This window comes from Mytilus edulis, chromosome 6 (genome assembly GCF_963676685.1).
Source record: "Mytilus edulis chromosome 6, xbMytEdul2.2, whole genome shotgun sequence".
In the NCBI taxonomy this organism is placed as follows: domain Eukaryota; kingdom Metazoa; phylum Mollusca; class Bivalvia; order Mytilida; family Mytilidae; genus Mytilus; species Mytilus edulis.
Window position 1 is genome coordinate 1,064,183 of NC_092349.1, and position 25,406 is coordinate 1,089,588.

The window sequence follows — 25,406 nt, forward strand, 5'->3', positions numbered from 1 at the left end:
AGCACATATTTTACGAGTTTTTATACTGAATGGTTATTTTCAGTTGTTTTTTTTTCACTGACGCAGATATTGATTTCCTTGCATCCCAACAGCTATTGAAATCAAACTTGTATTTATTGCTACTTAGTGCATATGTATTCCCTCGTTTCCTTCTTCAGCACAATCTTACCTGAGATATTAATGAGATGAACAATTATCAAAGGTACCAGGATTATAATTTAGTACGCCAGACACGCGTTTCGTCTACATAAGACTCATCAGTGAAGCTCATGTCAAACTCATACGTCGATGGCAAACTGACAAATTCATGGCAAACAAAAAAGGCCAAAGAAACAACAGTATACCAATCCCAAATCTCATGATTTATCTCATGTAATCCGGAACGGTACGAAGATACTGCTCACCATGTGGAACCAGTCATGTTGCTTATACAAGTACAATATAGTAAGTTTGAACATTGCGCGTAAACTTTTGTATTACCAAAACTTTTAATGAATGTAGAAATTATTTCAGTAGATTCCTTTGTTGTATTTAACATCCTTTTCATCTATACACATAATTTATGGTTTTTGGTGGGGTTCGTGTTGTTTATTCTTTAGTTTTCTATGTTGTGTCGTGTGTACTATTGTTTTTCTGTTTGTCTTTTTCATTTTTAGCCATGGAGTTGTCAGTTTGTTTTAGATTTATGAGTTTGACTGTCCCTTTGGTATCTTTCGTCCCTCTTTTATGGGAAATTACCTTAGACGTATTTGGCACAACTTTTTGGAATTTTGGACACTCAATGCTCTTCAACTTCGTACTTATTTGGCTTTATAAATATTTTGATATGAGCGTCACTGATGAGTCTTATGTAGACGAAACGCGCGTCTGGCGTACTAAATTATAATCCTGGTACCTTTGATAACTATTTGAATATGTCGTGGTATTTTTTTTTTTATCAGAAGGGGTGAAAGAAATTTGTTTGTTTATGTTTAACCTATAATTCACATCTTATACATTATATAATATTAAGAAGAAATGTTACAATCTACTCTTTATTAAAGATGATAAATGTCGTAGATGCTTAGCGGAAGATTTCCAAACAAAATCATTAGTAGTCATTAATAAAACCATTTTATGCATGTTTTCTTCTACTGGCACACGATTTTTTTCTGGTTGTCATCGGCGTTTTAGTTGTTATCATCGGCGCTTCGCATATAGTTCCGGTACCAGACGTGCAAAAGTAAGGAACATCGCATTTGATCGGTTTTATTTCCTTGGGTTCTTCAACTAAAAAAAATGGAAAATGTTTTTAGTAATCGTCATAATTTTAAATATTGTTATATCGTCACAAATTATTATCTGATACATTCATATATAATGCTTTCAAAGAGAAGAAGAAAAAACATTTAAAGAAAAGTGCAGATACCTAGGTCATACAAAATAGAAATTGGATCACCATGACCACAACATACAATAACTCTAACAATACAATGCATCAACCAACATTGAGCATTTTGAACACCGCAACCAATTGAATAAGAACTCTTTTTCTGTATATTTTTATTCCAATTGACCCAATGTTGTCAATATAACAAAATTATGAACTGTTGTCGTTCACGCGGAAGATTTAGCTAGGTACAAACACAAGTTTAACCCACAAGTTCCTTCGGAAAATGCCTGTGCTAAATCAGGTATATGGCAGTTGTTTTTTATTTCTTCCGTTGATTGATGGCGTTCGAGTTTGTCAGTTTTTATGGACTTCCCCTACTAGTATTTGAATTTGCCGAGGAGTTCGGTATTTTTGTTATACCTTTTTTATATAAATTGTATGTATATTTACATGTAAAGGCCTATAATCAAATCAGTATATGTTTTGGTTAAACATTTTTGAACACGAATCAAAATAAACATAATGAGTTAAAAGTCACGTTGTTCCCCAATATAAACAGTCAGGGACATTACTTAAACAAATAACAATTAAAATTACCTATACAAGTCATGTTGAAAACCAGGCTATTTTAAATATTACTTATATACGCAACTTTTCTGAATATTATTTGTATGGGTGTCCAATAATACAGATTTTACTAGCTTTAACAAATTTCCACAGTCACCTGGTTATTTTCCCCATGAAATATAAAATCTAATCCTTCTGAAATACTAATTAACTTTCTGACGCACTTATCTTTCATACCGACGCTTCTGGGTCAAAGATTTGTCTCTTGGGACTATTAAATTATCATTTTCCTCCAAAATATTGAAGGAGGACTCATATAAATAGAATGATACTTGTGAATTAATTAAAATTTGAAGTTATTTATAACTGGTAACCGAAATCAACTACATATGTTCCTTAAATAAGTGTTATTTCTATTTTTTTTCAAAAATGTATAAAATAACTGATTCAAGTAATATTTTTGTAATAATTTTTAATGGAACCCTTTATCTCTATACACCTCTCAAATCTAATAAATTCTTTATTTTATGGTATAAAATGATGTAAAAACTCATTCAAACTACATTTAGTCTATGCTTCTGCTAGAATTTAAAATAACTTTATAAGTTATTTTGTTATTTTTAAAAACAAAAAATACTTATATAAGTAGCTTTAAAAAAATACTTGTTTAAGTAACGCCCCTGACTGATAAATGCGAGAATGTTCCCTAAAATTTTACCCTTATGTTAGTTCAATTAATTTAATGCAACGGATCCAGAATGAATACAAAGTAAATTCTAATGTAAGAAAGACTTTTGCAGTTCAATATTAATATAAGAAAATCTCGTTCGTCAATATAACTGATGTGTATAATACACAAGAACTGCAGTTTTTGCTCACATTCTTTATTTATTCTATACAAGTGTAATCTGCCTTGCATAAGTTTTACTTCAACAACAAAAAATCTTTGAAAGGAAAAGTGTCGTTATATAAAAGTTGAATTACATAACTTACATTATATCCAAAAAAAATCAAACTACATCATCCGATATTACAGTACACGAAAGAAGGATATGTACAGCTCAAATTGAAGCAAACAATGATTTTCTTCAGTAACTGCCTAAATTCTGTAATAAGGTATTAATTTACATTTTTTTCTGTTAATGATTAAGTCTGTTATACCTTTAGCATATTTTTATGTCATTGTGCACTTAAAATCATACCATTGCATATTTTACTGCTCGGGATTAAGACAGGTTACTGGTTAATATGTCTTTCCAACGTCAGTAACATAAGGCTTTTTAGTGTTTTGTCTTATCTTACCTTATTTTATTTTATCTGAGAACAGTCTTATTTCAATGATTATGCACTTACATGTTGTAGGGATCGGTCTTTCTGGAACAAAAAAAGTGAACACAAATTAATTGTGCGTATATATATTGAATACCATTTAATCCTCATCAAGTAAAACTCTACGTTTTTGTATGTTATACCAATTTGAAATGTTAATGAATAGAGGCTGAACAAGTTAAATCTATGTATCGCATTGATACGTTAAGGTTATTCAAACGATTTTTAGCACAAAAAAAAAGATAAATATTATGTACATACCAACGGCAAGGTCAAACCTAGATGTAGCTTCGGAGCAAAGACTGCACAACACAGTTTCATTGAAAGCCCCTGGTGGCAGTGGATCTACTACTTTTGGAACTGTAATCAATGATGAAATAAAAGATCTTTTATTTCAACTGGAAGCTTATACATAATATAATATGTTGAGCATCGTTTTTGTCGCAACCATAATCCTGTCCTCTTTTCCTCGAATGTGACATACGGAACTTGACTTATCGCCGGATTTGTACTTACATGAGCAACACGACAGACGATACATGTGGAACAGGATATAATTACCCGTACGAGCACCTGAGATCTCCCCCGGTTTGTGGTGGGGTTCGTGTTGTTCAGTCGTTAGTTTTCTATGTTGATTTATGTGTACTGCTGTTTATCTTTTGTCCGTTTTTTTTTTTTTTTTGCTAAGGCGTTGTCGGTTGGTTTTTTTTTTTTTTGCTTATGAGTTTGGCTTTCCTTTTGATATATTTCTCCTCTTTGCTATAATCAAGATTTGTTGACAGATTGTTTAAATTTGTAAATCTTCACCCTTTATATTGTATCATCGACATTTCAAACAATAATGTGCACAGCAAAAATCAAAGCCCTGTGCATTTATAAGAATCTAACGCAAGAGCAGTTAACCAAAAGATAAAATATGTGCCGCTGATTTTTCTGCAAACACTAAAATGAAAGATAAGGATGGTATTTTATGTACTCGGTTTCATTCGTTCTTCCTCTTACCTTGTAAGAAATAGACAGAGCAAGAACCAAATAAAAAATCAAGTGTGCACTCATGTGGGACGGACCAACACTACCTTCTCCTCTAGTAATACGTGTTGGTTTAACTCTTGTTAAAGATATGTTAATTAAACCTAGAATATTAGTTGAAAATAACTTTTGTTTATACCTAAAAAAAAAATAACCAAAGTCGTACTCGAGATATACATGATATAGCAGTGGAATCGGTTTCTCTCATGACTTTAGGACGATATCTAAACAAGTTTATCCTTCCTCCTTAAAGATTTGCAAACAGTTGTGATCTTTATATGTGACGTCATCAGGTATGGTCGCCTTTTTCATGACGTCACAATAGGAAATTTAGAAGAAGTAAAGAAGATTTGACGTCATAATTGAAATTTCGACCAATCGTTTGCAGAGAACAAAGTTTTCTCTAAGGATGAGAAATAATTTTTTTCACACCGATCGAGACTTGTGAAAAAAGCATGAATTAGAGAAATTTCTATAAATACTTTTACTTACTACCTCTATCACCAATTGTAAAATTGTTTTCACCAGGAGTAAAATCTATAGTGATACATTCAAATTTGTTTTCACCAGCTGTTCTACAAAGAAAAAATACTCCGATTTAAGTTAAGGATATTTCGAAATAAAAAACGGACGGAACACAACTTTTAAAGTATTGCTCCTTGTAGAATATGGTAAAGCAAGCCAAATAATTCTATTAATGTTGAAATAGCGATTAATGTAAACGGGCTTGTTTGTAAGTATATGAGTTACTGTATCAGTTATATATATACATTTTACAATCCGTCTTATACAAGTCATCATAAACAATCTTAATGTTTTAATCTCTAATGGTTTGTTAGTGCTTTATCGGAGGTCCTTTGTTACATATCACGCGTTCTCATCTACACAAAAATACACAATAGTTTTGTTCCAATAAAAATGTTTTCCTATCCGGCCCTCCTTATTATGAACAGAAATACTGGTTTTAAATGTTTTGTCATGAGTATGCTTGTTTTTTCTTTGTAGAGTACCAAGACAGATTCGTTTTCATTTAACCATTGGTTAGACATTTAAATTCGATTATCTTATCCCGGGCAAGATCGAGGGGTCAAATAAGAATATAAATGCCCCACCCATGGTTAAATGAAAAAAGTCTGTCAATCGTGAAAGCGTTATACGCACGATTAGTAAGTAAGTAAGTAAGTAAGTAATGACTTTATTTAAAGAGGGTGACTCAATTAGCTTTCGCTAATCTACCTTGACGCCCTCATAAATAACAAACAGGACATATATTACAAAGCTTACAGTTTCTTGACTTACATAAATGCACTATTCATACTAACTATAAACTGTCTGTAGAACAAGAGAAAAATAAATTCATATATATATAAACATAACATACAAATCATTAGAATATTTGAGTAAGTTGTTATAAATCATTTATAGTCAAGAAATCAACACATTTTGTTTAAAAGTGTCCAGGTTTTCACAACATTTTATTTTATTTGGTAGTTTGTTCCAAAGTATAGATGAGCTATATGCAAAAGATTTCTTCATTGAATTTGTGTTCCGTCGTACAACAGCTAAATTATTATTTGCAGATGACCTTAGATTTCTACTATGTAGGTTAACAATTGAACAACAGAGTTCCTTTAAGTAATCAGGTGCTTTATCGTTTAGAATTTTATGAACAAGAATAAGTTTATGATATGAAATTCTAGATTTGAAATTCAACCCCTTTAGCTCTTTAAATAAATTTATACTAGGTGTTAGTATTGGTGCATCAAGTATATTCCTTGCAGCTCTTTTCTGCATCTTCATCTTATATTCATCCTCATAGCAATTTCCCCATATTGAGGAACAAAAATCAAATATGGGCAGAATATAAGCATTATAAAACAGCTTTCTACTACTTATATCCAAAATTTTTTTTAATTCTAGATAGCAGTGCGATACGAGAAATTAAGTTTTTACATACATAGTCAATTTGAAATTTCCAGTCCAAATTTTTGTCAATATATACACCCAAAAGTTTCTGTATTTCAACGGGTGTCATTGGGCTATCTTGTATACATATATTCATATCATTTCCTAGCAAAGTCCGTTTCTTATTTGTTCCAATCAACATAGAAGTAGTTTTTAAGGTATTTATAACCATCCTATTGTTTAGACACCAATTATTTATGGCGTTGGCATCGTCATTGAGTTTCCTTTCTATCTCTTCCTTATTTGTTCCATATGTATGAAGTGTTGTATCATCAGCATACATATCAATGGCTGTATGAGTGGCTTCTAAAGTCATGTCATTTATGAATGTGACAAACAAAAGGGGACCTAAAATGGACCCTTGGGGAACCCCATATTTGATACATTAGGTAGCACTCCACAGTTAGAAAATAAAATCAAAAATGAGCCACAAAATGTTTTATCATCTCATATTCCTGGATTTCTAATACATTAACCTAACTGTTTGTGTTGTACATGTACATATGTATGTAATCAGCATATTCCATAGATTTGATTTTCAAAAGTTAAAAGAGTGAAAATTAATTCCTTTTATGTGTATCCATGGCAACATTCTGCATTTATTTACAATAAAATATTGCAAAAAGGGGGGTGGACATGTCACATATCCCCCCAAAATTTGGATCAAACTAGAATTTCAATGCCTTTGAGTGATACCTTTTTAGAAACTGTTTTCATAAATCTTCCTAATGATCAAATAAAAAATGGGTGTCTTTCGCCTCATTTTTTTCGTAAAATCCAATCACAAAGTTCGTGCGATAAAAAGTTGGAAAAAAACATTACAATAATTGCCGGACCAATGTATGGTAGGGACATGCAAATACGGACTGTCATACAGAAAACAGCCTATATTACATACATTACATAATCTTGATGTTCATATAAACCCAATACAAAGGCTATTTTAATACTCAGCTATCCAAAAATGAATTTTATTGCACACTAGCTCTCATATTTGAAAAATCCACAGGGGCCAAAATGCGAAACTACACACCTAACTGTGGAGTGCTACCTTAAGGTGAAATTTTTCCCCTCCTGCCTCAATTTTTATTATGTTTTCTGTATTCTACTAGCTGTTACGATGAAAATGGTACCTTAGTTTTTAAAATTGGTTCAGTAATAAAGATTTTATGAAGGTTAGCAGTTGATGTTGAAACGCGACAAAAAGTGATTTAAAAATAAATGCTGGATCATAGTGAAAAACTTCAAGTCTGTCTCATTTTTGGGGTAAATTTCTAAAACTTTTCCCATTATCTTATTTAAAATCATAAAATTATCTTAAAAGAGGACAAATTGTACAATTGTTAGGTATTTGAAAGCACTTATAGGTCAATTTTGCTGTTAATAGCATACCTAACCTTGGTTTAGAAGCTCTCAAGCAGGGTATAAATTTCTAGCAGTACTGGCATCATTAAATCTAATTAATGCCAAATTATAATATAAAATCCTACTAAAAATGTTTATTTGACTTATTCGCATTCAAAAATATGAAGCGATACATTCTGAGGATATCATTTAAAGCGCAATCTTTGGTTACAATGGCGAAGCTAATGGAGTACAAATTTAAGACCGCAACATGTCTAAGTGCCAAAATGTGTATATTTGGTTGCTAAGGACAGTAAACAATAAAATAAACATAAATTGCATTCCTAGCAGATTTTTTACCTTCAGAACTAAAACAAGAACATTAAAGACTAAATATTTGGGGTAAATTTTATCTTAAAAAGTGCATTTCTGTGCTTTCTGATGTGCCATAAGGTAGCACTCCACAGTTAGAAAATAAAATCAAAAATGAGCCACAAAATGTTTTATCATCTCATATTCCTGGATTTCTAATACATTAACCTAACTGTTTGTGTTGTACATGTACATATGTATGTAATCAGCATATTCCATAGATTTGATTTTCAAAAGTTAAAAGAGTGAAAATTAATTCCTTTTATGTGTATCCATGGCAACATTCTGCATTTATTTACAATAAAATATTGCAAAAAGGGGGGTGGACATGTCACATATCCCCCCAAAATTTGGATCAAACTAGAATTTCAATGCCTTTGAGTGATACCTTTTTAGAAACTGTTTTCATAAATCTTCCTAATGATCAAATAAAAAATGGGTGTCTTTCGCCTCATTTTTTCGTAAAATCCAATCACAAAGTTCGTGCGATAAAAAGTTGGAAAAAAACATTACAATAATTGCCGGACCAATGTATGGTAGGGACATGCAAATACGGACTGTCATACAGAAAACAGCCTATATTACATACATTACATAATCTTGATGTTCATATAAACCCAATACAAAGGCTATTTTAATACTCAGCTATCCAAAAATGAATTTTATTGCACACTAGCTCTCATATTTGAAAAATCCACAGGGGCCAAAATGCGAAACTACACACCTAACTGTGGAGTGCTACCTTAAGATTCTGAGGCTGTATTACTAGAGCACACTTTTTGTTTTCTATTAGACAGGTACGACTCAAACCATTTTATTGAATGATTAGAGACTTTGTATAAATGTAATTTATGGCAGAGAGTGGTGAGATTAACGAGATCAAATGCCTTTTTTAAATCTAGAAAGACTGTTCCTACAACATTACCATTATCAATACATTTTCTATTTAGGCTGTTTCGTTTTTGTCGAACGTATTAATATTAATAATGCTATCTTATTCAATGATAAGTAATAAGTAAAAATAAAGGCATTATGGGGCGTAAAAAAAGACTGAAAACACCCGATGTTTACATTTGACGCCAGAAGCATACATATGACTTCACCATTATAAGTTGCCAAAGACGATAACATCATTTGGTGGAATTTCGGTTTTATGAAACGTTACACCTATATAATTACTGAAATGGACGAATTTGTTTTTTGCATTACAATAGGATAACCTATTGTATTTGAGGCTTGGTCTATCTTAAAAAGGGATTTTCACTGTCGCAAATTGAGTTTACCTGGTTATAGAAATAAAGTGAGTACAACACTGAACAGCGATTTTTTTTGTATTACTGCGTTTGCGCTTAAAGTAGATATACAGTGATTAAACTGGTTGTCGATATACAGGTCGTCATATTAGAATTAATATGAATCCCTGAGGAACAGCAGTACTTAACAGGCGGGAAAAGTGTATTTATACTACTATTGTAAAACATACCCAATAACATAAAACTGATCTGTAATTTGATGACAATAATATGGATCACCATCATTAAAAAGTGTACGTCCGTCAGCTTCGATGGACCAATATGATGAGGGACCAGGGGGTGACCCTCGGTATATAGTAAACACTTTGTCGATCCAGTCATTAGGAAACATACATGGAAACTCAGTCACGCCTGTAATGATGTATTAACAAATTAAAAATGTAATTTCAAAGAGTAATATAAGTTCAGTGTCAAAACAATTTTGAATGTCCTATAATGTTTTTGGATCGTGTGAATCGCTTACTAATTTCATGTTCAGTTCCCTTTTCTGTCCCACTTTCAGGTACATTGCTACGGCTAACTGGCGAATACTTCATTTTGGGTTTGACAGATACTAAACAGTGAAAATTGACCCTTTACAATATACACGATAGCACCATCAACGTATTATAACAATGATGTAAACGAATAACTATTTAGGTATATGAAATAGGTACCTTCCTGACTAAGATATCGAGAGGCATAAAACATGTCCATCCCCTGATAAAACAACAAAATTAAATAAAAGGAAAGCATAAAAAACCCAAGAAGCAGACACTTGTAAGCAATAAAACAAAAATTTCTGAACATAAAGGGCTTCTCCAAGCGTCTCTTATACAGAAATTAATAAATAAAATAAATTGTTTAATCGCAGGACAATTCCTCATTGCATTTAGTATTTTTTCCCTTTATATATGTTTTTTTTATCCAACGCACCCATCATGCCCATAGGTTTGAAAGTTGTTTTCAATTTAGACTTGTTTTCATTTTTTCGTTTAGGCTTGTATCATATTTTCCCTCCGGTTTATATGATCCGTTCATCCTATATTGACTCTTAAAATTCAGGAGTCTCTCTTACATTGAGGGTAAATTGTATGGCCTTCCAAATACCGTTTCGATCCCTTACATCACTGAAGAGACATTTATTGTCGACATCCGGATCTGGTGTACAAAACAAATATTGACACCTTATGTTTGTGGCATAACATCTTGGCTCCAAGTTTATTGTTTTCTATTTAGTATCTTAAATTTATATTAAGATCCATTTTGTTACATCTTATGATCAATTTTATTTGGCAACCGCCAATGGTAGTCAGCAGGGTTAAAGAACATCATTTGTTCGATCTGTTAGTCAAATGCGTTTTGTTTAAATATACTTTTTCACTTTTTTTGATCTTTTGGAAAATGTTGTTTGTGCTGTATTTAAACCCTTCTACAACGAAATTAGTTTTACATGTACACGTATAAAAATTGCGGTTTTTACCCAACACAATCGTAGGCTTAAACATAGTTTTCAATTTAGACTTGTATGTATAAAAAAACATGTATATTGCACAAATGCCATGCTTTTCAAAATACAACACAAAAATATGGATGAAATGCCAAACCTTTCTATACTATTAAATGAACCATTGTATCAAATGATGAACCTCCTCAGGTTTTTGATTATGTGATTGCTTGGCCGCTAATATTCAACTTTGCAAAATATATTTTTTGTAATTTAGGTATCAAATGGAAGGTAAAGGACTAGTGGTCATTGTAGAACATAGACTGATAATTTTGAATAATACAATAATGTATGAGTGAATTCTAAATCCTATAAATCTGTAAGACGCAGTATAATAAACTGGATATAACCTTTTGATATTGTCAAAGTAACTTCATTTTTTTTATATTTTGTTCTATATACTTTGTTTAACAATAGTGATGCAACAATACTTTACGTATGACAGGTATATGATGTTTGTAGAAAGCTTTTTTTTAAATGTAACGAGATATTTAAAATACTGTTGGTTGGTTTAATTTACTAGAAATTAGAAACAAAAAATCCGATATGATTGACATGTCGTAAAGAAAACACCAAATATCAATAGTTTATATCCATGCGTAGTCTTGAAACAAAAATAAACAATTGAAAGCTCATCGCATAGTCGTCAACAGATATCATCGTAAGAAGAAATTCACTATTTGTATTTGTATTTCCTACCAGGTCTATACATTCTTACCTTCAACCTGACAAATCACCAATGCAGTACCAACATATAACAACGGAGAAACGAATTTCATCGCAGGATGATAGAGAATGTATTGGTTATTATTCTTATGACCAGTTAAAGTAAGTTGTTCTGTTAAAATGAGACATTAGCTACCCAATATATATGTATTAACAACGTGCACATATGCTCTTTAACTTTGTATTTGTTTGATTTATATCTATTTTGATATGAGCGTCACTGATGAGTCTAATGTAGAGGAAACGCGCGTCTGGCGTACTAAATTATAATCCTGGTACCTTTGATAACTATTTAGCAGTCTTTTGATCACGTATAACAGTGTGTGAAAAAGATTTTTATCGATATCATCATGTATATGTCTCATTTAACCTGAAAGACATGTTATTTACTTTATAGACAACAATTATGATGAGCAATCGTACACAGCTTGTGTTGGGGATTGTTTGATCTCTAAAATTTCAAAGAAGACAAAATACTTTTATATAGATTGTATTGCTATAAATAATCCGATTGTTACGGAATAACGTCCCCGCAGTATTGAATACATCCAATATCAAACAAATGTAATGGAAAACCACAAAAACTGTTCAGATACGCAATAGCTTATGAGGTCTTAAAGCTAAACATGGAAAATAAACAAAGTACCCTTTTGCATTATGAGGATTTATGAGTTTGAATGTCCCTCTTTTAATTCACATAGTTTGGGGTTGGGGTCAGACTGGCTGCAAGTTTTGTTATCCTACATTGAGTTATGTCTGATTATAGAAACACATAAGAAGTTTAGATCCTAAATATATTTTGAATTTTCATACAAATAAAAGGTTATACATCATACAGTATAGTCATTCGTTGGAGCAAAAACCTCATCTTATACTTTGGTACGGCAAATGCACATTTCGTCTACATAAGATTCATGAGTAACACTATAATGAAACAGTCTGAAGGCTAACTCAAATATGAAGTGGTAGAGCATTAAAAACAGAAAATTTTAAAATGTAAACGGTATCCATGTCATTTGAATCATAATTAAATAGCAATTTGAATATCAGTGAAAAACAAGACAGATAAAATCAAGATTAGAACATCATATAGAATAACTGAGAAAGGATGACAAATGTTGTATAGTATTTTTTTTTTTATTGAATTACATAATTTCATGTACACTACAGTCACTATGGATTTTGCAATGACCACTATTCAACTCGTCCTCTTAATGTTAAGAAACTAACAGTCAATCAATGTTCAATGGTGCTGCAACAACACTCATGATATTGTCTGATAAAATTCAGTTAAAAAAAATATGTCACGGCATATGCCTTCATCTTACTTCCTATACATTTCTAGGAATATGATTGGTTAAAAGCAACTGCGTGGAGACCGTGTATATTCCATATTAGGTTAGTTGGGAGGCGGGACTTATTTCAACACGCGGTTAGTAGTGGGTGTTGAGGAAAAATCTTTAAAGGTTACAACAGTACTGCAATCATGATGATGAACGCTTGAAATGAATTAATAAAACACATTTAAAGCTAACAAGTAGTTGTTGTTGGCATTTGTTTTTGTATAGACCAATGGAAGTAGGTTCTTAATACTAACGGTATTGAAGAGTTGGTTACTTTATAGGCCATTAGTCTTAATACCAATGTTAAAATAGTCGGTAAGATAAATTCGTTACATAGTGTGCTAGTGACCTAATACGATAAATATGGGGTCAGAAAATTCCATATGGGGATTCGAGCATCGCTCTCACCCCATATGGAATTTACTGACCCCATATATATCGTGTTAGGTCACTAGCACACTATGTAACTAATAATACCTGTTAATCAATATTTTCCAATTTGAGTTACAAGGGAAGGGGGGTCCTGGAAAAATCTAATAGAATTTGGTTTTCCATCCTACATTGAATTTTTGATGTGGACAGATATTTGATATGAATGAAATAAATCAAACATTAATTGCATTGTCATAATTTATCCCGACAATCAGGCTGAAGAGTGAAAAAACAATTGTTATAAAGTATACTGACCGACCTTAGAAATGCAATACTAGATTATTCTTTTTTAATTCCCATTTTCAAATATGGAATATTTTGTAAACAAACTTATGAACAGAAAATTCTTTCATTACATCAATGTTGAAAACAAAATCCCAGTTCGAAAGATGAATTGATTACGTCATTTTCAATGTTCAAATGTTGTGGTATACACTGAAACCCTGGTTTTCCTCTTACCAATGAACTTGTTACCGTCAAAAGCAATGACTGCCTGTAACAAACGCAAACATTTTTGTCAGAAAGGTCAACTAATTCTGTTCAATCCACCATTTTCTACATTTGAAAATGCCTGTACCAAGTCAGGAATATGACAGTTCTTGTCCATTCGTTTTTGATACGTTTTGTTATTTGATTTTGCCATGTGATTATGGACTTTCCGAATTAATTTTCCTCTGAGTTCAGTATTTTTGTGATTTTACTTTTTTCGGCACGTTTTGGGTTCTGTTTTGCACCTTCTGATTTTGTCGTTTTTCCACCCATTACAATGGGTTTTGGCAATTATGCGGTTGAAACTTTAAGGCTTTAAATGTTTATCTGCTGTCGTTTTTGGCAGTTCAGTTATTGGGAAACATTTATGGCATAAATCTGTGCAAAATGGCATTCAGCAATTTGATTAGCATTTGACGTTGCGGCTGTCGACCTGTTTCGCAAATGACGTTGCGTAATCAAATTCTATTAACGTTGCATTATCATTAAAAGAGGGACGAAAGATACCAAAGGGACAGTCAATAACTATGCATAATCCTTACAAAATAGAATTGAGAAAGGTTAAGCTTGATAATAGGAGTGTTGGCCTATGTTTTTATATTTTTTTTTCAAATAGCAAAATATGAACTACATTTAAAACGAACACTAAATAAATATAATTCTAATTAGGATAAAATGGAAATATACAAAAATACAAAAATATTTGAATTTTTCCATACATTTTGCAAAAACAGATTTTAATTCGTATTTTTAACTTTCAAGTTGCACATATCCAGTTAATATTAAGTAAGACCACACATCTTCATAGAATAGTCCCATAATTGTTGACATGCTTTATTATCCTGTGCTAGTTTATTTTCCCAGGCAAGTCTACAATGACCGAAATGCTTTCCTGTCACAGAGTTTAAAGATTCGTCAACAGCTGCAAAAATTGTTGTCTGTGCACCACCTGCACTATCTAAACTAATAAATCTGGAAAACAAAATAGAATGATAAAATTTACCAAAAATTAAACAACAAAAATACCGAACTCCAACGAAATTTCAAAACGGAACGAGCTTATCAAAAGGCATAATCAAAATTTATAACACAATAATTACATTAGATGTATGTTTCATTATAATACGTTATTCTGATTGGCTAACTAGCAATCTCGTGATATTCCTTAATCAATTGCATTACACAATGCAAGTTTTTATTCATGATGACACGAGGTCCCACAATAAAGTGCACAGGTAAATGAAATAAAAACTTTCTAAAAGGCGTGTTTTCATGATCCTATATGTAAAAATGTAATTATAAGTATTGAATGCTTTTTTTTGTAACTTTATAGGGTTGTATAAGCGTTGACCGTGCGCACATTTTTAGTATAAAGCGCTCCCGCGCTTCATACAAAATGTACTTCGGTCAACGCGTTTACACCCCAATAAAGGAGTAGGTCCGGTAAGGACCGATTTGGGCCTCAAATTTCAGGTTCATCTGACGAAAGATTTTGACCACTTTTTAAACACTTAAGAGTCTATTTTATTTGATTCAATTAGTTGATGTGAAATATTTTAACTGATTGTGCCATTTAAAACGATCCGATTCAAGCTCAAATATGAAAAATCTACCAAATATGCAAAAAAATGTCACTTTTCAGATGGTTTTTGTCAAAAATGAAAGTGGCCGCATCCGTGTTCATCCTCAACCTTTATATATGTTATGTATTTTGTGGAGATGTTATAAAATCAAAAACATGTATACGGTACTTAGGAGCTTTTCTGGATGAGACTCTAAACTTCAAAGACCATATTACTAAAAAATGTAAAAAAGCAATGATGAACTACTACAAAATAAAGTGCATAAGATCCTATCTATCGAAAGAAGCAACTGAAACTTTGGTCTTATCTTTGGTTATATCACATTTAGATTATTGCAATGTTATACTTTTTGGAATTTCACAAACTGATTTATATAAATTGCAACGTGTACAGAATATGTGTGCCAAACTTGTGTTAAACCGTTCTAAGTATGATAGTGCTAAGCAGGCATTGTTTGACTTACACTGGCTTCCGATCAAAGCCAGAATTACATTCAAAATCTTAACATATATGTACAACTGTCATGTAGGTAATGCACCGTCATATTTGATCAATTTGTTAAATCCTCAAGAGTCGAAACGTTCATTAAGGTCGTCAGAGTCATCTATTGGTTGTTATGCAGTTCCATATAACAAAAAGAAAACTTTTTCAGATAGAAGCTTTAGTACTATTGGGCCAAAATTGTGGAATGAACTAGGTACAAATGTAAAAAATTCTGAATCTTTGGATACTTTTAAATGTCGGTTGAAAACATTGTATTTCGAAAATTATTTTGAACTTTTCTGACTTTTTTCTTGTGTATAACAGTGTATATTTTCAATTTTTGGTATAGTACATACATATTGTATTTTTGTATAGTATTTTTGTATTTTATATGTCATTTATGTACAACGCCATTGAATACATATTGTATATGTAGAAATAGGCGTTTAATTAAGTTTTCATGTTTCATTCATGTTTCATATTGTGCATTGTATTGTCAAAAACAGCCCATATATATTTATGTAAAAGAAGCATTCTGCTGTTCAATTAATAAATAAAAGTTTACATTTTAACAATTTTGTAAAACTGCTATATTTGGGGGCCAAAAGGGGTCTTACCGGACCTACTCCTTTACAAAAAAGAGCATTCAATTCTTAAATTGAACGAATGAAAATCAAATGTCATATTCATGACTTGGTACGGGCATTTTCTTATGTAGAAAACACACGAGTTTCGTTTTTATTTATTGGCAAAACGTGAGTATTATCAATATCTCTAATAAACTTTCTTAAACTTTCTAAACAATAATTGTTAACTATGAGTTTACAAGTGATATGTCCAGCATTCCCTTGTACACCTACGCATCAAATTATGATTTTGTTATCATATATTAACAAAAGCTTATCCATAGTTAGCCTACTGCATTTCCTAATTTGTAAATAGTTTGTTTGTGTGTAACTGACTCACGGATGATTATTTAAAGTATACAATCAGTGGCGGAGCCACAGGGGGGGGGTTCCGGGGGTTGGAACCCCCTTTTTTGGCCGATCAATGCATTTGAATGGAGACATATAGTTGGAACCCCCCTTTATCCTGGGTTGGGAACCCCCCTTTTTAAAATGGCTGGATCCGCCCCTGAAAATACATTTACAAAGGGGAGCAATATCGTTATAATATAGTTGAATAAAATATGTGACAGACATGGAGACGATTGATTGATTGTTGGTATTTTAACGCCACCTTTAAACACCACTTTTGGGCTATTTTGTGGCGGTCAGTTTTTATGGTGTAGGCAGCTGACGTGCCCGGAAAAAAATCCACCGACCTTCGATAGGAAAACTGACAATCCTGGTTAGATTAAGATTGAAGTCGGGTGAACCCCACGAGCAGGGCTCGAACACTCAGCGTCGGTGTAGACTGGCTAGTGATTACAGAAGTAGATTACTTAGATTACTTGGCCACCAAGGCCCCCCTGCATGGAGATGGTAGACAGTCAGGGCCGTAACTAGGGTTCGAATTCAGGAGAGGCAGGGAATTTGCGGCCGCCGAATGAGGCCCCAAGAGTGGGGGTTGGGGGAGGGGGCGCAGCCCTCCGCCGATTTTTTTTCTCGGTAAAATGGCTAAAAATAATCCGTATTCCTTCGATTTCCTTACTTTTAGAAACATCAGTATTGCTTGAACCTGGAAGCAATTTTTATGCAAAAACAAGCTGTCTGAGCCTGAGATTGCTGTTCGGGATAAGCCAAGGCGCTGTCTTGATGGCCGTACTTTGACCTATAATTATTAACATTTAATACATTGAGACCGCCGAGTTTTTTCTCTCAGTAAAATGTCTAAAAATAACCCGTTTCCTTCGATTTCCTTACTTTAAGAAACACATCAGTATTGCTGGATCCTGGAAACAATTTTTATGCAAACAATTATTATCTGTATTTAAAGATAATTTTGCTAAAAATCAAACTGGTAAGTTTAAAAAAAAACATATAAAAACACTGGACACTTTTAATTTGCAAAACACTCATTTGCAAATCCGCCGCCGCCTCAAACAAGAGCTACAATATCATGTATATAACCAAAATGTGCAGAATTACATGGGATTCAATAATTTCATTGGTTTTCTACAGTTACTTTCATACTTATTTTGCAATTTGAATTATAAAAACATGGGATTTTCAATATCCCATGGGACAGGGCAAAATCCCATGGGATTTACCATTATCCCATGGGATTTTGGTTAAATCCCATGGGATTTTTTTTGGTCCCATGGGATTATTGTAGTCCCATGGGATATTTGTTGTCCCATGGGACAAAAAAAATCCCATGGGATTTTTATTATCCCATGGGATTTTAAATATCCCATGGGACAAATTAAAATCCTATGGGATTCTAATTGTAAATATATAGATATAAATAAACAGTAATGTGTATGTTACAATGTATTCTATTTGGTAGTAAATTATTATAAGATGAATCTTTTTAATTGAATATCTTTTTTTCTTGGGAAATGTTAATTTAGCATATTGTTCTTTAACTGTTCAAAACTAAACTTTTAAACAACAAAGCAGATAATGTAAGTATCAATATATGTTTATTCATGAATTATAGAATACTTTCTTGAACACAATTATTTGCCATTTGAAATCAATAAAAACTCTATTGTTAGGCTTAACATACTAGTAGCTATTTAAGTAAATCTATTTTTTTCACAATATCCCTCAACACAAAACATTAATAGTTTCTTATCATCCAGCATTGTTTGATGGTATAGTCCACTTTTTGGACATTCAGCACATAACTTTGACATTATTGTGGCTTCAATATTTTTTGGAATTTAAAAGAACTTCAAATCATTGACTGAGTGATGAAAATAATAACTGATCCAACTTTTGTCTTTGAATTTATTCTGGTCTTGTTTCTATGTTTTCTCCATTTATTCTAGGTGGTGAATTTCAATCCTTCTGAAAAAGAACCAATAAAATCTAAAGTAATGGATTATACAAAATTGTTTTCATACATGTAGCAATAATATGATTTTCAATAAAAATAGCTATGCGGTATGGATTTTACTGATTGTTAAAGGTTGTCCAGTGTCATCAGTTGCTAACGGCCTATATCCTTTGGTCTCTGATGGAGGGTTGTCAAATTAGCAATATACCACATCTTCCTATTCTAATACCATATAACAATCAATTAATTTATTCTTCTTTATAACATTTGGGTATTTTCCCAAGTTATATACATAATATATATATATACTGTAAATTTGGAATTAATGCGAGTTTTTTTTTATTGCGAAAAATGCAACGGAGTTGTAAACGCAATAATTTAAACTCGCATTATGAAATATTTTATATGGATTAAACAGGATTTTTCTCAAAATCGTAAAATTTAAAATCGCATTTATTAAAGTCTAAAATGACAGAATCGCAATAATAAATGCACGCAATAATTTATGAATTTACAGTATAAAGATCAATGTTAAAACTTTAGACAACTATAATAACATTCCATTATTCACAAGAATTTGCAATATATTATACAAAATGCAGACAACAGAAACAATATTTCTTTAAGCTTTTGAAGTTCAGACAGATTTCAATTTGTGTTTTATTTCAATGAAAAAATACCTTGAACTCTTTGAACATATTGGAAATTATAACATTGATACAAAAAAATATGTATGTTTTATCCTTATTTTTTGTGTTGTTGGCTTGCTGTCTCATTTTAATATACATTTAAACATACATCAATAATCTTCTTCTTTATTAAAAGTAAAAATGGGATATTTTTGATTTTGATATCCCAAAACATTATAGTTCTATCAAATAACTTATTACCAAGTTCAAAAACACCAATGTGTTTGATATTATTTTTTAAGACATGTATAAATGTTCCAGACCATATCAGTATTCGTATCTTACTTTTACGGTCCAGAACTTAGTCCCACCATATGTGTACAGTCAGACCATTTAAAGTATACTTGTACTGTCTGGTACCAGCTCGACCAAACCTGTGTTTTTATTTTAACTGCAATTAAACTTTTTGTATTAATCTATTAAAGATTTCAGTTATGTTGATCTGTACTGTACATTTGTTTGTAATAAACTTGACCAACTTCTTAAAATTGGGCAGACTGTATGTGTACAGTCCAAATACTTGTATGTTCTGGAACATAAACATGATTAACAAGCATTTGGAAGGATGTCATGCTAAAATCCCATTAATATTAGTACTACATTTTGAGTATATACATGTAAATCCACAAGTTACTTACTGAAATTCATGGTGAACACTCACCAAAAACTTACAATTTAGAGGAAAGACTGGAAAGATGAATGCACTAACACTATCAAAACAGAGCATAAAACTTACCGAAAAACAAGATGTTTTACATTTATCCAGGAGCAGGATAATTGAAAAGTTTTTTTTTTCTTTCTCTGCTGTCCATCATATAACCTTTGAATTCATTCATGCAAAATATGAAAATCTGCAAAGGTAAGACCTAGAACCTCAACTTATCCACATTTTGAATTTTGAACTGCATACTTGTCCTTTTCATCTTGCTGACAACCTAAACATAAAAAAATGAAAAAAACATAATTCTAGATTGACTTTGTGTTTTTATTTTTGTTGGTACATGTACAAACAATTTTCCCAACTTTAAAACGAAAACATCATCACCAAAGAGGAGGTCATACTAACCTCCGAAATATTTAAACAAACCGAAATTATTACTTGATTAAGATCTTGTCGTAATTTTTGAAAACTTGATGTCTATTGCATACTTATATTCCTTTGTACGAGAGTATGCATATTAAGATGGACTCCATGGACTTTTATGTAAGCATGATTAATTTTACAGTCACTAACAGTTTTTCAGCTCTATGTGTACATTTTGAGAGAATCTTGCAATACTGTATATTCTGATATTCAGAACTTATTGTAAGATTTTTATTAAGACAACTGAAAGCTGTATCTCGTTTTCATTTCTGATACATATTTATGAGCTGAAGACCAGTGCCGAATTTTTCTCACTGCATTGAAGACCCATAGGTGACCTTCGGCCGTTGTCTGCTCTTTGATTGGGTTGTTGTCTCTTTGTCTAATTCCCAGTTTCCACTTCCCATTTTATATCATGTATGCTGATTTTTTTTAAATTACAATATTCAATCATGCAATTTTGTCAATTATTGAAAATAGGATAAGCAAAAATAAATGCACAAAAAATTTAACATTGTTATATCTATGTAAAAGACTTTTTTTTAAATTCAAAACAGTTGCCTACACTGTTAATTTCCTTGTTTGATTTCATATTTTTAAAGCCTTTATAGCTAGCTAGATGGTATGCCGGGGCGGATCCAGCCATTTTAAAAAGGGGGGTTCCCAACCCAAGACAAAGGGGATGGTCCGATATTCATTGGATTTGTTTTATTGTCTCATACAAGAATATATATGGTTTGAGGGTGGGGATCAGGGATCCTGAAATTTTTTCACCTAACCACGGGATGACAGGGGATCTCAACCATTTAAAAGTTTCTCAAACATGTGGGGGGTGGGGGTGAACCCCATGGACTCTCCCTATATTTCCTTTGATATGTTTTATTGTTCTATACAAGAATATATAGATATGGTTTAGGGGTGGGGATCTTGACCGTTTACAAGTTTTCAAACTAGAGGGGGTGGGACTTCACTTTTATTTTATTTCATTATTAATCTTATAGTCCCCGACAAGAATATATATGGTTTAGGGGTGGGGATCTGGATCGTTCACAAGATAATAGCACATTCTCAAATTGAACAGGGTGGGGTAACCCCCAAAGACCTCCTTTTAATTTCATTTGATTTGTTTTATCGTCCCATTCAAGAATATATATGGTTTAGGAATGGGGATCTGGACCGTTTACAAGATAATAGCATATTTTAAAATTGAAAGGGGTGGGGATTACCTCCCATGGACTCACCCTCCCTTCTTTCTTCCCCCCGAAATACCTTTTAATAAGCCCCAATGCACAGATAGTTCACAGTATTTTCCCTTGATTTACACTAAAGAATATACACTATACAGGTGTAATTTTTTTTTAAAAGATAATACAACTGAAGACCACCATGACCACAGTGGTGGATCCAGAATTTTTCATAAGTGGGGCCCAAAGGGGGCCCTGAACTCCTGATCCCCCCTTTTTTTTCCTCATTTCAATCACCCTGATATAAATTTAGTATTATCACTTACAATAGGAATGGTTTGAATTCCCCAATAATTCTTATATACCATTAATATCAACATATTTCATTTTTGATAAATGAAAGGCAAAAGTTTTCTATGCCTATGGGTAGAAATGGATAGTGGGAAGCTTTCAGATTCACACCATGCCGGTGGCTGTGTTCAAAGTGCTGGGTTTTTATGACCCTCGTTGTTTGCGGACTAACTATTTAGGCCAGTGGTGGATAATAGTGTGCGTGCCTTAATCTTCTATACCTTCTTAATCAATATATTCAAATACTGACGGCAAGTGTTGTAATGATGTATCAATGTCTTTTTGAAATCACCGTGCTATTTACATGTGGGATCGAGAATGCAGGGGAAGGAAACTTGTCAATTATGTTTATTTCTAAGCCAAAATAAAATGAGCCGCCGTAAAATTAACCTTGGGTAATAACAGTGCATGTATAAAGGCTCGTCTCGGAGGGGTGTCTTTTTTTCTGTCTTCTTTTTTTAGTTATATTTTTAATAACTTACACTTTTTTTCCATTATTCTCTTTCTTTCACTATTCTTTATTCCTTTTTTTCTTTGTCCTTTGTTCTCTATTCTGTCAATTCACATCCATACCCTCTTATGTGGACTTACGGTAGTTTATTTTTTAGTTCTGGCAGAGATATTAGATACAATATATATGTCTCTGGTTCTGGTATTATGCGATAAGTCAATTTCTTTTTCATGCAGTGTCATGAAATATAATGGTTTTATGCATATCAGCCAAGATTGTGCGCAACATTTTAATAAACAATTCAACACTATATACCCGTTATGTGAATTTTATTAAAATCGATGAGGAACATGAATTTGGCAGCTAGTGCCCCTTAAACAGGTAAAGTTCAATTAACAAATTCTGATCTACTGGCATTCAACACCAAATTACTTACTTGCTGTATATTGAAAAATGTGATTGTATATTGTCAATACCTCAACATCGAGAATACGTCATGTGAGGTGTTGGTCGCTACGTTTGATACGGGGTCAACGGTTGCGGCTTCGAGACAGTGAAAAACATCCAGGTAAAAAGTGTAGAATTTTGTTTTTGAAAATTTGAGTTGTAAATTTTCCTAAAAAGTACTTAATTCCGTTCATCTAGTTGTAAATTTTCCTAAAAAAAGTACTTATTTCCGTTCATCTATTATGGGTATAAACTAAACTGAACAAGAAAAGTATTAGTAAACAGACAGAAAGTCTGACGTTGAATTAATTATTTTACAATTAATTGTTTAAATATATGAGAGAATGTTTTAGGCGAATTTTCTTTAATAACAGATAAATGTATTTTAGGTTCAGGAAATGATTTATTCTTCGGGTACGTCTAAACAACCGCTCAGGACATACAAAGTGCACTCAGGACCCATTACCGTATTCATATCTGCACACATGATGGATGTTTATATTCGTTATACGCTTCTTATTTTAGAGTTAAATTTTGGTAGAAGTTGAAATCGCAGGGGCGGATCCAGCCATTTTAAAAAAGGGGGGGGGGGTCCTAACCCAGGACAAAAAGGGGGCGGGGGTTCAGCTACATGTCCCCATTCAAATGCATTGATCGGCCAAAAAAAAGGGGGGTTCCAACCCCCCGGAACCCCCCTCCCCCTCTGGATCCGCGCCTGAATCGAACTTAGATAGATATGTTAATTCTTATAAAATAATGAGGGCACGTGTCACTGATTACACAACTACTGAGCCATGAATTATCCAATCAACAAAATTGATTGGATTATCTTCATTGTTTTTTTAGGAATTGTATTGTTTAGTTCAGTTTTACCTTTAACATGAATTTGCATATAGAAAAAATAAAATATATATCTCATTCGATGTTTTGTTATCAGTTTATTTTTCATGATGACGGGTAAATTAATTTGTTGTGTTTTGCAGTTCACGAATAAAGAAAATTATTTTATAGTTGCGTTTTTTTCTGTAACAAGTTCGATTTTTGTTTTTCACACTCTCTCTCTCTCTCTCTCTCTCTCTCTCTCTCTCTCTCTCTCTCTCTCTCTCTCTCTCTCTCTCTCTCTTCTGTAACAAGTTCGATTTTTGTTTTTCACACTCTCTCTCTCTCTCTCTCTCTCTCTCTCTCTCTCTCTCTCTCTCTCTCTCTCTCTCTCTCTCTCTCTCTCTCCCTCTCTCTCTCTCTCTCTCTCTCTCTCTCTTAATCAAGTTTTTAATTAAACACAATGTTGACTGAATATCAAATTTTATTACATTTGTATATCTTTATTCTCAACAAACCATTATACAAGAGAAGACAATTATGTACAATATTCAGTTTAACCTTAACGGAAATCTGTGCACGAAGACTTAGTCGTGGTTTGAACGGATTTCGTGTCAATAAACTGTCTTCGAAATAGTCTTTCTTTGTTAATGTTTGTGTCATTTTGGTCTTTTGTGGATAGTTGTCTCATTAGCAATCATACCACATCATCTTTTTTATAATTTCTCTCTACTACAATCTAACTTACATATTTTTTAGAAATAATTATACCCAAAATATCATAATTTTCAAAAAACGGAGACGAAAACGGAGACAAGTTCATTTTCAGAATTTATTTTCGCATTGAAATTCGTTTCAGGCTTGTGAAACTGGACAACACGACTTTAATTAGAGAAAAAAAACTTAATAAAAACGGATTTCTTAAAATATTCGTATAACTCAAAAATAAAATTCCTGGACAAGTTCGATAAAAATGAGAAATAACATCTAACTACATGTATATGAGTTTGATTGTTTGAAAAGTACGGCTTTTACCGTTAAGAACGGATTCCATATACAAAAGTTTAATTAATATAAATTCTTTTATTAAAGTATGAACATTTATTTCCCTTTTCAAACTCGTGCAAAGAATTAATTACTGGTCCAGGACATGATAATAAAATTAAGAATAAAACTTAAAAATTTATGGAACGAAATTTTAATAAAAGACGAAAATCTTAAAACATCGTGATATTCATTCTAAACGTCACAATATTACTTCCCGCATGGTCACACTGTACAAACAACACAATATATAAAACAACAATAAAGATACTCCAATTAATTTTGTTGATTGGATAATTCATGGCTCAGTAGTTGTGTAATCAGTGATCATCAGTGACACGTGCCCTTATTATTTTCTAAGAATTACAAATGTAACATATCTATCTAAGTTCGATTTCAAATTCTATCAAATTTAACTCTAAAATAAGAAGCGTATAAAGAATATATGCATTCATCCTGTGTGCGATGACTATAAAGGGTCCTGAGTGCACTTCGTATGTCATGAGTGCAATCAGGAGGTCCTTCAAGCGGTGTTTAGACGTACCGTTATTCTTCTGG

The 25,406-nt window shown here is 32.3% G+C and overlaps 1 protein-coding gene and 1 long non-coding RNA gene across 5 annotated transcripts in view; both read right to left on the reverse strand.

Moving 5' to 3' along the window:
• Nucleotides 1–1,018: 1,018 nt before the first annotated feature.
• LOC139526892 (retinol dehydrogenase 12-like) overlaps nt 1,019–25,406 on the reverse strand; it is a 47,782-nt gene continuing 23,394 nt past the window's right edge. For 2 of the 3 annotated variants that reach the window (XM_071322039.1, XM_071322041.1), the window contains one exon: nt 13,965–14,739. In XM_071322039.1, coding sequence (XP_071178140.1) covers nt 14,550–14,739 — 190 coding nt within the window. In that variant the 3' untranslated portion in view covers nt 13,965–14,549. Of the gene's footprint in view, nt 1,270–3,292; nt 3,314–3,529; nt 3,629–4,789; nt 4,873–9,461; nt 9,643–13,964; nt 14,740–25,406 lie in introns of those variants that run through there. The other variant, XM_071322042.1, reaches the window with a different exon arrangement.
• Nucleotides 18,454–22,485, reverse strand: LOC139525929 (uncharacterized). Of its 2 annotated transcripts, none has more exons than XR_011665051.1 (3): nt 22,309–22,485; nt 20,205–20,403; nt 18,454–18,787 (listed from the first exon to the last, which is right to left on the reverse strand). It is a non-coding gene; the product is annotated as an uncharacterized lncRNA (long non-coding RNA). The 2 variants fall into 2 exon arrangements; XR_011665050.1 differs by having other exon boundaries at nt 18,456–18,790; nt 22,309–22,482.